Source organism: Microchirus variegatus (assembly GCF_963457635.1).
Source record: "Microchirus variegatus genome assembly, chromosome: 2".
In the NCBI taxonomy this organism is placed as follows: Eukaryota; Metazoa; Chordata; class Actinopteri; order Pleuronectiformes; family Soleidae; genus Microchirus; species Microchirus variegatus.
The window spans coordinates 40,145,087-40,157,900 of NC_139803.1; the positions used below are offsets into that span (position 1 = coordinate 40,145,087).

Genomic DNA, 12,814 nt, shown 5'->3' on the forward strand with positions numbered 1-12,814 from the left:
GTGATAAGGGCTCAGTAGTAAACTAGATTGTGTTTTATAAATGTATATATATAAAAAGAAGCAGGTGAGGTTTCTGATTTACAGCAGAGAATGTTTATATTCCAACCGACAGTAGTCAATAAACGGACCTGCTGACGTGTCGGGCTTGTGACCGTGAAGAAGGTTCAGGATCGCGGCGATCGCTGCGTGTTTCCGAGGAGCTGGAGTCGTCTTCAGATATTCCACCAAACTGTCAAAGGAAGCAGAGACAGCGTTTGTGACTTTTCTTTGATTTGTTAGGAGGAGGGAGGGAGCTGCAGAGATTTTAGAACAGCATTGTCCCCGCAAACGTAGCATTTAAATCCTGTCGGTGTCACACTTTCAGCATCCCATTATTATGATTTTATAATAAAAATTATTCACTATTATTACTCAGAAAACTGAACCAGTTATGGATTCTGGAGCAAAGAAACCAGAAAATATTCACATTTAAGACGGGGAAAAATCAATAAACTTGATCAACATAGTTGACAATTAGTCAGCCTTAATTTAAACCATACAATTATAAGATTGTTTTGTAGCTTAATAACCAAGTGAAAAAGAATAAATTACTACATTTTTTAAGGCTGATCACAGCCCACCTGTAGTACCTTCAATGTCCCACTGAGGGGCCACAGCCCACACTTTGGGAAACACTGGCGTATTATTTATATTTTGAACACATTTTTAACTTTTACGACATCTCGTGACGTCCTGAGTGAGAGAGAATAAAAACAGAAAAGTCTGTACCAAGCCGTTGGATGAAGACTTTCTTCTCTCAGTGGGAGAGAATCGCACTAAGACAAAAACAAACAAGGAAACAAAAAGTGAATTTAATGACGGTAAGTTGTTAACAGCACAGAGATAATAAAGTATTTCATCATCGCAATGTCATCATCTTTTTTTTGTTTTTGTTTTTTTTACAGTTTACTGTGCGGTCACATTCCATTACATTTTATATTTTATGAGCAGTTATGATTGAGTTGTTTAACTCAAATTACCTGTGGATGAAGACCTGATCAAAGGTGAGGAGGAGCTGGTCAACACTGTAGAGCTGTGGGACGAGTCCAATGTCTACACACACACACACACACAACACAGGTCAGACAGTAGACACACATTTTCACATTTTCACTTTTACACGCTGCATTTTAATGGAAATCATCTTTATTGTCGTCACACAAACTCCAACACGGCAAGGTCCCAGACCAGGGAATCGAACCCAGCACCTTCTCGCTGTGTTCTAACCACTGTTCTAACCACCATGCCGCCCAAAGATTATTTTTATGCGGTTTTATAAACAAAATGACTTAAAGGGTATTTTGATGATAATTCAATCATTTGAATTTTAAACACCTTTAGCATTGAAATCCATCCACCCATTATCTACCGCTTTTTTCCTCCACTGGAGGGTCGCGGGGGTGCTGTGCCTATCTCTACTGACTCATTTAGTGACCAATTCACCTAATCCCCATATCGCATGTTTTTGGACTGTGGGAGGAAGCAGAGAACCCGGAGAAAACCCACACACGGGGAGAACATGCAAACTCCTTCCAGAAAGGCCCTTGTTCCAAAGTTGTTCCAACCGGGGCTCGAACCCAGGAGCCCGGGTCTTCTTGCTGCAAAGGCTAGAGTGCTAACCACTACATCAACCGTGGGCCCCCAGCATTGAAATGAAGTGTATTAGACACTTCAACACAGCAAATATGTTACTATAAGTCTGTGTGTTTACATACTCTGTGACTAGGGTTTACAATGCCTTATTATTAAGTTTACGACGGAAGTCTGTAGATTTTGTCCTTAGATGTGCTCCCTGGAGGTTGAATGGCTAACCGAGGGCATAGGATGGTGTAGGAGGAGGTGCAGGTAACCTTTGTTAAGTGTGCTTTTGCTCAGGGAATCTAGCCGATGCTCTCCCAGGCGATCTGCAGTGCTTGGAATTGACACTTGACTTGTAACCAAATAAAGATCTCTTTGTTTGGTGGAGAGCCTTGTGTCGCATAGTCTCATTCTACATCATCATCTCATCACCTGTGGTTCTGAACAAGAAGGAAGCCTGACTAAAACGACAGAAATCATGTATTCTCTTCAGACTCTTAATATTAAATTTTTCCTCTGATTTTTCAGTATTAAAACACTTGGAGATACAGTTATTTTATCATTTTATAAATGAAGATACAATTATTAATATAGAAAATGAATGTAGATACAATTATTTTATAATTTTATTATCATTTATAGGAATTTATAGTCAAAGTGCTCAAATTCAACAGGTAAAATGTGAACATCAGGGCTACCAGAGATCAAATCTGGCTGTCACAGCCAATCACACCAAGCTCTGTTGGTCATGTGACTGCGATACTGACAAATATCAATGGAGCAGAGTATTATAAGAGTAATATTTTAAATGTAGAATATTTAAGTCACTTGAAAGTGAATATTTAAATTAATAGGAAAAAGTTAATAGGAAAAGAAATCCAGTAAATCCATTACATTTAATGGAACACACAATGTCAAGGTAGATATTTGGTGAGAGCTCTTGTCTGCCATCTGCTGGCTAGAAATGATAACCAATTTAAATACAGCTGTGTGTGTGTGTGTACGTACAGGCTGGGAGGTGCAGGACACATCCATGTCAGCTGGGACCGTACGACGACGATGATGATGATGATAATGATGATGATGAGAGCCTCCAGCTCTCAGCGGGGACAGGGACTGAGATCTGGGGATGATGGGAGGCAGCGAGCAGCTGGAGGTGGAGGTGCCGTTGTTGTCTCGATTCTTCCTGAAACTTTGCGTCCTTCCGGGGGTTTGAGGTCGGCTCCTCTGAGGCGAGGAGGTCCTGAATCGGCGGGAGCGATTGGTCTTCCTCTTCGCCGTGGGCCTCTGGTGAAAATATTCACATTTAAGAAGTGGGAAAAATCTTGAAAATTCTATCAATAATCGATTAATGGAGTCATTGTTTCAGCCTTACTAATGACTAATGATACATATATGTTATATACAACTAATAAATGTAATACTATCTTTACCGTGAGTATATTGGGGTAAATGTTGACCCGGGCGTCAGCCGAGCACTCAGTGATGGTGGTTTTGGTGGAGAACTCTAACCTCGGAGCGATTCCCTGAGAGAAAGAAACAGAGGCGGCGGTTTATTTTCACATAAATGAAAATAAAATGGATAGCGGTAATGTTTTTGTTCTATTAACCAAGACAACACGACAACAACAGAGCAGAAAGATGGTGTCAATGATAGAAACTGTCAACATACACATTAGTGACACGTTAGAGAGCTTTTTCCAACAGAAAACTCAAGTTTGTATCACTTACAGCTCACTCTACCGCACCAAAGTCCATAGAGAAAGTCAGAGATTTTAGCTCACAGAGACATGGGAGTTGTTACATGAACTACTTCCTCGTTTGTTTACCTTTTTGTCACTTGGGTAAATATGAGTGGAGGATTTTAAACACCAAAGTCACATAATAGTATATTTTAATTTATTTATGGTGGCAACAGTGAACTCCTGTGTGCCATGAATAAAAATTGATGGTTTTCTCTATGGACTTTGGTGTGGGAGAGTGAGCAGCAGTTTACAGAATCGCTCAAAAAACATCATCTGTTGGTTTTAATAAAGCAGTGCACATGCTCGTGCGATATTTAAGACACACTGACTATGTCCAAAGTATCTCACACAACCTTGTTTTTTTGCTTTTACAATAAAAAAACACATGACCTTTAAGGTGACGCATCAGAGGTCTGCACCTACTGGAAAGTAAGGAGCTCGGGTCATGAGAACTTCTCGGTCCACTCCGGAGAACGAAGGAACCAGTTTGGGCTCCGGGAACAAGAACTGTCGAGCATCTTCCTCAAAGCAGGCCAGAGTGTCTCCAGCTGCAATATACATACATACATATATATATATATATATATAAATTACTTAATTAATACAATAAAAAAAGGACATTATAACAGTGACTGTGAATATAGAGAGTCTCACCTGGAGGGGACAACTGCACCAGTTCAATTCTGACCGTCTCGTCTGAGAAGAAAGACATGACACGTTGAAATAATATTATATTTTTATATTTACATTTGTATGTAAAGTGGCAAATAAAATGTATTATTATTATTATAAATGTACAATCTAATCTATACAAGGATTTACAGGGACAAATTCATAAAAACACCTTACAAAGATCAACTTAAAAAAAATAAATAACGCTCAATAACCACTTTTAAATCGATTAAAAAATACATCTTTTTAATATAAAAAAACTTTGAAATGTCTAGTTCAAAGGTGTGGAATTGTAAACCTTTGCAACCTTTTAGTCAAGATTGAAGCCGCTATGATTTAGATAGGATGGAAATTCATTATGTGAGTGAAACTTTACCTAAGATAATGTTTTGCAAAGGTTTTATCTTGTTTCAAAAGACTGGGCAACGACAATAAATAGGGGCAATAAAAAAAAAATAATTCAAATTGACTGCAAGAGACACAATGAAAGAATTAATGAAAGAATGAATCACTTTTATACAACTGTACGTGAGTAATAAACACGACTTACGCTCAAGCATTACAGCTATGTCTCCAGGGTCTACTGCATGCCTGAAAATCTACACACAAACACACTTATATATACACAAATATTGTAGATTAATACAAATACAGTTCATGTAGCTATATGCAGGATATTTAATGGACTGGACAGGAGGTTTTCTGGCTATTTCTGTGTTTATTATAAATAGAGAGTAAGGACCTGCCTTTTCAAAGGTCATCTTCTCATGAAAGAGCAGAGGGAAGACAGCAGGGAGACTTTCAGACTGACGGTACTGTCCCATGAAGCACATGCTGAGGTTCACGTCCTCCTTGGTTGGCAAATGAACCCCAGGACAAGAAACCTGACAAGAAAAATGGACCAACATGCAAGAAATATGTTCAGTTTAAGATTTGACAAAAACTTATACTATACTATGTCGTCCAAAATGTGAAAAAAAAAATTGAAAAAAATGTTTTGGTCCAAAATTTGACAAAAACGTCAAACTATACTATGTCGTACAAAATGTAAATTTTTTTTGAAAAAAAAAATTTGGTCCAAAATTTGACAAAAACGTCATACTATGTCGTCCAAAATTTGAAAAAAAATTGAATTTTTTTTTTGACAAAAACTTATACTATACTATGTCGTCCAAAATGTGAAAAAACAAATTTTTTTAAATGTTGATCACAAATTTGACAAAAACGTCATACTATACTATGTCGTCCAAAATTTGACAATTTTTTTGAAAAAAAATTTTGGTCCAAAATTTGACAAAAACGTCATACTAAATTATGTCGTCCAAAATTTGACAAAAACGTCATACTATACTATGTCGTCCAAAATTGGTACATTTTTTTGAAAAAAATGTTTTGGTCCAAAATTCGTCCAAAATTTGAAAAAAATGTTGGTCAAAAATTTGACAAAAACGTCATACTATACTATGTCGTCCCAACTTGTACAATTAAACAAAAAAAATGTTGTTCCAAAATTTGACAAAAACGTCAAACTATACTATGTCGTCCAAAATGTGAAAAGAAAAAAAATGGCCCATAGTTTGACAAAACCAGAATAGGGTTCACTCCAACCTTAAAATTAAAATGAATCAATAATAATTATTATCAGTTGAGAAGAAGTGTAAACAAGGACAACAATTATAATTCATTTTTTAAAATGAATAAAATATCTCTACATTACATGTAGTTAAACACAAATACAGATATAACACATTTAAACACATATTGCCTGCATGAGATATATGCCGAATTATTAAATGACTCTTGAATGTTCGTGTAGTGTTGTTACTTAGCTGCCAATAAACGCGTATGTTTGCTAACCACACCATGAAATTAAAAATGACGAATTTCCGAATGAGGACTGGAGTTTGTCAAACTTGAGCAGCTTATTGACGATGAAATTAGCAAAAACAAAACAAGTGTAAATCTTACCGCTGTAAACTTTACTTCAACCAACGCTTTCAGTGCTTTTCGAGACATTTTGCTCTCGAGTCTGTGGTGAAAAAGCGCATATAGGCGGCAGCTTCAAAGTGTTGCACTTCTCCGGTCAACTTACCTTGTTACCACGGAAACCACAACTTCCGGTTGTAGTTAAGGGCAACCAGGACCGTCACTCGCACTATATTTATTAATTTAACACATTTTACCCCTAAAATGTACCGAAATATATCGAACTTACCGCCATTTTCGGTTATTTTCCGGCTGTGACCTTTCAAAAATGTGAGGAGAGTAAAAGACCGATTGGCTCCGCTACCAGCGTCCAGTGTATGACATTACTGCCCCCCTGTGGCTGCATGTCACCTCACACTGGCACAGCATGTAAATAAATAGAAATCAAAGGGAAAATTCCATGATATACCAGGAATTTCAGGACAAGTGGGAATAATGGTCAAGTGTTGACTTTATCTGGCACGAAATAGGTCCATTTGGCACAGGTTAGACATCTGTAGTCCAAGCAAAAACATCAAAATCAAAGTAAAACCTGTGTTCCAGTTTTAGAATATGATGACCATTTTATATTCTGCAAAAAAACTGAAATCTTGTCATCATTTATATGAACAGTCTAACTAAAATAAACAATGGAACTGGCACGGAGCACATTTTTTAAATAAATATCTGAAATAAAACAAAACGGAACAGACGGAGAACACATTTTCTTATTATTTCCTATTCTGTCCGACGTTAAAGAGTCTTTTCCTCCGTCTGCTCCTGTGAGTCTGGGTCTGAGTCCGAGTCGTCGTCATGTTTCTCCTGAGCGGTCGTTCCCTCCTGGTCGTCGACGACGGCCACGGCTCCTTTCCTCTGAGGCAGGACGGTGAAGAAGGCTTCCTGCCAGCTGCCTTTCTCCATATACGCCAGGATGATCTCGAACACTGCAGGACAAAAAGACGACAACAGTGAAACCAGCTGTAAAACAAAAAAAAGCCCACTGTGCTGCGGCAGATGATGTCACGCAATCCTATCGTGCAACAGTAGGAGGTGAAAAGAAGCCATTTTGACAGGAAACGGCGCTGTTCACGTAGCCGTTCATACCAGGCAACTGGCCTCTTCAAGGGCTGAGTTCATAAGCAGCAGAGATGGATCACCGCTATAAAAGGAGCATCAGGTATTAAAATAATTAGAAAGCTGTAGGGCTGTGACGATATGCGTATCGAAATCAAAATCGCCCCAAAATAAAAGCAAAACAACAACTGACTTTGAAGAAATACAAGCGGAAATGTTGTCTTACCTTTGCTGTATTTCAAAACAAGTGATTTCCACTGGAACAAAACAACTTCTCATGAAGAACTACACTTCCCAGCATGCTTTGGGAACAAATCCCAGTCCGATTGATCATTTACTTTGTATTTTTCAACAGTATTATTTTGTTACAGAAAAGAGAGAAATCTTTGGCTATTTATTTATTTATGTTCAAATCTGTTCACAGTGTTCCAAAATATTTGTTATTAAATGTTACATTCAGTTGTTACATAAGTAAATGTTGTTTAAATAAAATGTTGAAAAAAAAAATGAAAAAAAAGTGGAATTTATCGAACAGTGGGTCAAAAATCGTGACACAAATCAAATCGTGAGTTTGTTTATCGTTACAGCCCTAGAAAGCTGAGGATGTTGGAATACAGCAGGTCTGGAATAAGGTTTCCATACCAGTGAAAAGCACCAGGGGGCAGTATAAGGGTCAGATTTTGTCCATTATCTGTGGATTTAAAAGACACCTTGAACTCTGATGTCTTAAAACCAGCACTAACGCCGGTCACATTGCTGCAGCTTTTCCTGCCAACATGGCGATCTATACAACCTTTAACCTTTACATTAGCTTAAAATGGCACCTACTTGCCTGTATAATGTTAAAAGAGATGTTTTTCCTGTATTAAAATGGGGTTTTAGAGGTTTGTTTGCCCTCTAATCCACTTATACTCACATACTCGTCAGACGGACTCACCATGGTTGACTGCCAGAACTTTCCGACTGTTCATCTTGACGAAGCTGCTCAGCGGCAGCTGGGCGTGATGGATCCCCAGCTCCTTCGCCTTCTCAAACGTAACTCCCTGCAAGAAGAAGAAAAAACTGGATGTTATCATCACATACATTGTCACTGTGTCTCAGCAGCCAGTGGACAGTGGGACATACCTTGTGGTGGTTGTGGTCCACCAAGCCTCCTATGACGTACGCCTTGTTCTGGTCCAGCTCCTCTAGCACGTTGGGAGAGTCCGACGTCAGGTAAACCAGATCCTCCTTAGCCATGACTTCACTGTAGTGCTCGGTTTTAACGTTGATGTCCTGAAAACAAGGACAATAATGACTGTGAGCTGTGTATGTTTTTTATATGACACTTTCCTTTATCTTCATAGCCAGGTGAATCTGACTAAATCCATCTGTAGTTCTTTCTTCGAGGATGTTGTGGCAAAATTTTGTTGCAAGACGTCTGATGAGGAAATAAAGTTGGAGCAAAAGCAACGTGCTGAAGCATTGGTTTATTATTTGCAACAGAAGACAACAGCTCAAGAGGCAAGTCTAAGATGGCTCTGAGGTTGATAAGAAAATACTGCAGTTATAGTGTTGTGACTCTAAGAGGTGTGTATGCAGCTGTTTGACCTTGGCATCCAGGCTCCGGCCAGCCTGTGTGCATACAAGCTATCTTGCTAGATGTCAGGTTGAACAGTAAGTATGGCAAAGGGGAAAAGAGGATAAATATGTTGAGATGCTATTTTCCATGACAGAGGACTTAAAAAGGAAGTATGTCATATCAGTTAAAAGTTCTACCATCACCGTTACCAGTATAATTAATCTTTATGCCACTTTAAGAGCAAATAACCAGACATTTTACAAACCTACTGCTGAATATTCAGCCGCCATAAAGGAAGAAAAAAGCATTTTATTGGATTTTAAGTCAAAAAGTGAACCTAAATGTGTCCGTTTTCCTTCTTTAATCTTAAAATAAGTCCACACAGAGATTCTACTCTTGAATAATGGTGTGTGCTTAGTGAAGTATTTATCATTTTTAAAGTCTATGAATCCTAATGATCTAGCTACTTGATTAAACATTGATCATTTCCCAGTGTTTTCTGGCATTTCAGATGCTTAAAATTTGAATATCTTCCCGTTTTCTTTGCTTCATATAGCAAAGAAATCAGTCAAAAATTAACCGACCAGTAGTGCATCTCCATCTTAGAGCAAAATATGTTTTACTAACACCACATATACTTACATTTCCTTTATTGTCAGACCAAAAAAAGCAGAAATTATTAAGTATTAGAGCCGTGTTTACCTTCCAGTTCACCCATCCTTTGTCCTTTTCATCCATGCTCTCTTTCAGTTGTCCACCCAGGCTCGTCAGGTAAAACTGGTAAAAAAAAAGGTAAGAGAAGCAGTTTAGCCGTTAGCCGTGTCCCCGCTCTGCACATGCGTTAAACCAGCACTGTGGTCACTAACCTGAACCGGATGAAGCGCCCGTCTGTTCTCTGCATAGCAGCGCTGGATCTGCTTGTTAAGTTTATGCACGTCCTGCACGGGGGGAAAAAAAATATGGTTAGCGCTCAGAAAACGCTCCACGTTAGCTCCTCCAAACAGCTGCTGCTCACCTTCATCAGCATGAGGCTGTCGAAGCCGCAGTCCACCACCAGCCTCAGAGAGCTGGGCGTCACGTCCCGACGGAGACGCTTCCTCGCGCTCTGGCCGTCTCCGCCGCCGTGCTCCTTCTCCTCGTCCTGATTCTGATTCTGCTTATGCTGGCGACGCTGCTGACGCTTCTCTTTACGCAGCTGTCTGCAGTGACAACGAGAAGCAACACTTAAGAGATGTCATGATTAGCAACACGGCTTTGCTCGTTTTAAGTCACCGAGCCTTCTAAAAAATATTCCCATGACCTTTTATTGTGTCCTTAAAAATGTAGACACCAACAGTAATGAATAAGCACATTTAAAATGTACTAAATCTTAAAATTATTATACAATATATTTTTTGTTTATGGTCATTATTGCGTTTAATGAGCAAAAATATAAATATGTGACAAGCCGCTCAAAAAGCGGCACAAATAAAACCCTTTTTAAATTAATCAATAAATAAATAATATAGTGATGTAAGTGGTAAATATGCCTTTTTTCCTTTCTTTTTTTTAACTTGAAAATAGAACATAAAACAACACCATGTGATATACAGTGTTGTAATGTTAGTCAGTAAAAATACTTTGTTACTGTACCCAACTTATCTGTACTTTGCTTTGTTAAATATATGTCTAGCTACTTTTACTCCTCCAACTATCGTTTTACTACCAAATGGAATCAGAAGAAGAGTTGGTATTATGGTCTGTATTTATATCTAGCTTTTCTAGTCTTAATGAGCTGCTTTACACTGTACATCAAAAGGTGCATTATGTATTAAATCTAAAGCAATTGTCCATAAAAGCCTCCTAATATGTCACAGAGACTCAGGAATAATGTTCATATAACAAACTGAACTCACCAACAACAACAGTACAGACAAAATATTTGCATTACAAAAAATATTTTGCAGACTACAAATCATGTTTATGTTTGTAAGTCATGTTTTGGCACGTGGCGCCACCTACCGCCTACCAATCATCGCAGTCAGTAGAGTCTCAGCTGCCGAGCAACCACGGGTTGCCAGTTACGTCAGAAAAACGAAACCTAAAGGACCTCAGTATTTTGAATTTGAATGTAGTAAGCGTTTTTGACCACATTCTTACATATGGCACCTTAAATATCAGAAAATCACTTTTGCTACTTAAGTACAGTAAATGTCATATAATTTAAGACGCTTGTTCAAGTAATATTATATATAAAAGTGACTCCAACATAAGTTATTTTCTAGTAAGATACTTGTACTTTTACTCTAATATCCCCTTTGAGGTACTTCATACAAGCCTTTATGTATATAAATTAATAGAGTATTTTATCATCATACTGTTACTGTAGCTTTAAGGAACTAAGATGATTGGTTGACAGTCCTTTACTTAATTATAAGCACAATGCAGTGAAACTAAATCATAATAATAATAATAATAATAATAATAATAATAATGATGATGATGACACTTACTTCCTCAGCTCCCTCTCTTCTTCCCACTTCTGCTGCTTCAGCAGCTTCTTCCTCTGTCTTTTGGACAGAGTTTGATTCTCAGCAGCGGTTCCTCCTCCTTCTCCTCCTGCTTCTCCTCCTCCTCCTCCTCCTCCGCTGCTGCTCACAATCTTCTCGTCGGCTCCGTTAGCAGCTTCTTCTTTCAAAGAATCATCATCAGCCATCATCATCATCATCACCGTGTGTCTGGAACATTCGCTCCTGTCAGCTAGCTGCGCGCGCGCCGCGGGGGGGTTAGCCTGCTAGCACTGCTAGCAAACCGGCGGCTGCATTTAACGACAGAATTCCCTCACTTTGACTTCACGCAGTTCGTCACTTTTCACCACACGATAACTCGGTCAAACACACGTCGCCAACCGAACATCTAATTACACGCGTAAAACACGCGTTCCACATAAAAACGAACAAGTACTTCGACTTAGCGACTAGCCCACATGTACGGTTTGTGATGATGGCGCCTTAATGACGTCATTGATGCGCGTCAGATGCGTTCAAATACACTGAGAAGTTTTAAATTAGTCTAGAAGCCAAACGAAGTAAATGTTAATTAAAACATTTTGGGTTAAAATAAACAATAAGATAACTTGTATATAATCTCTAATAGGATTAGGGCCACATGCATGGTGTTGATTTTTAAACAATAACAATAATAATAATAATAATAATAATAATAGAAGGCCACAATTCTGAGAAAATTCTGAATTCTGACTTTAAATATCGTATTGAAATAAATTTGAATTCTGAGAGAAAAAGTAAAAATTCTGACTGTAAACTCATCTCTCTTCTGTCATGAAACAACAGAACACACAGTACATGATCGGTCATTGAAGGCAGCATCATGGTGGTAGAACATTGCCCCCTGCTGTTACTGGACCCCCTATTCATTCTTATTTTATTATTTTTCTTACTACTTTTATTGTGTATTTTACTCCTGATAACTTATTCAGTGTTTTCATTTATTTATTTATGATGATAACGCTAGCATTGTTGAAATCAGGAGGGACCATTTTAGAGAAATTGAAAACAACCGCTTCACCTGAATCCATGAAACTATTCGGCCATGTTTAGACTGCAGCCCAAATCGGATTTACACGCAATATATAGATTATATCTAGCTTGATTTTTACAGCTAAAAAAACTGACCTGATTCAAACCACATACGGAGGTGGTTTTCGAATGTGATTCTATTGTGAACTATTTATGCCGGAAAACAGAACACAACGCTTTGATTTAGCAGAATTCAGAATGAGCTGGACAGGAAGTCAAACACTAATGCAACATTAAGTGTTTATGTGTTGTTGTTTTTTTCAGAATAAAAGCCCCCATGTTGCCGAGATATTGTATTTTGCCTATAACGATAGAAATCCACGTGGGAGACGATAATGGACACACCGGTCAGAATTGGTCACTTAGAATTCATAATGTGAACAGTTGGCCGGGAAGATCAGATTCTGATCAGGTATGCTTACCAGTCCATCTAAACAAGGCCTTAGATGGTACCAATCAGGTGGGTGACAATGTCATTGGACCAAAATTTACCAAAAATGGACATAAAACATAAAACAAGACATAAAGACTATAAAATGCTCAGGAAAATGTTTGTAATGTTATAATTCAAGTGAACAGTAGGCTAATTTTGTGATAGAATT

At 38.2% G+C, this 12,814-nt stretch overlaps 1 protein-coding gene across 1 annotated transcript; it reads right to left on the reverse strand.

Annotated features, from left to right (window-relative positions):
• Window positions 1-6,496: 6,496 nt before the first annotated feature.
• trmt10a (tRNA methyltransferase 10A) lies at window positions 6,497-11,589 on the reverse strand. The gene is made up of 7 exons (XM_083885806.1): window positions 11,127-11,589; window positions 9,650-9,833; window positions 9,501-9,572; window positions 9,337-9,411; window positions 8,199-8,348; window positions 8,011-8,116; window positions 6,497-6,943 (listed from the first exon to the last, which is right to left on the reverse strand). Exons 1-7 carry the CDS (start codon window positions 11,339-11,341, stop codon window positions 6,753-6,755), a joined length of 993 nt encoding a protein of 330 aa, XP_083741932.1. The 5' UTR covers window positions 11,342-11,589; the 3' UTR covers window positions 6,497-6,752.
• Window positions 11,590-12,814: the final 1,225 nt, after the last annotated feature.

What these genes read in the sequence shown, in the direction of transcription:
- trmt10a (XM_083885806.1), bottom strand. Translation starts at nt 11,341, where the DNA reads ATGATGATGATGATGGCTGATGATGATTCTTTGAAAGAAGAAGCTGCT. An exon ending in ACAGCCTCATGCTGATGAAG is followed by an intron (nt 9,573 to 9,649) that starts GTGAGCAGCAGC and finishes CCCCCCGTGCAG; the next exon opens with GACGTGCATAAACTTAACAA. An exon ending in GGGCGCTTCATCCGGTTCAG is followed by an intron (nt 9,412 to 9,500) that starts GTTAGTGACCAC and finishes TTTTTTTACCAG; the next exon opens with TTTTACCTGACGAGCCTGGG.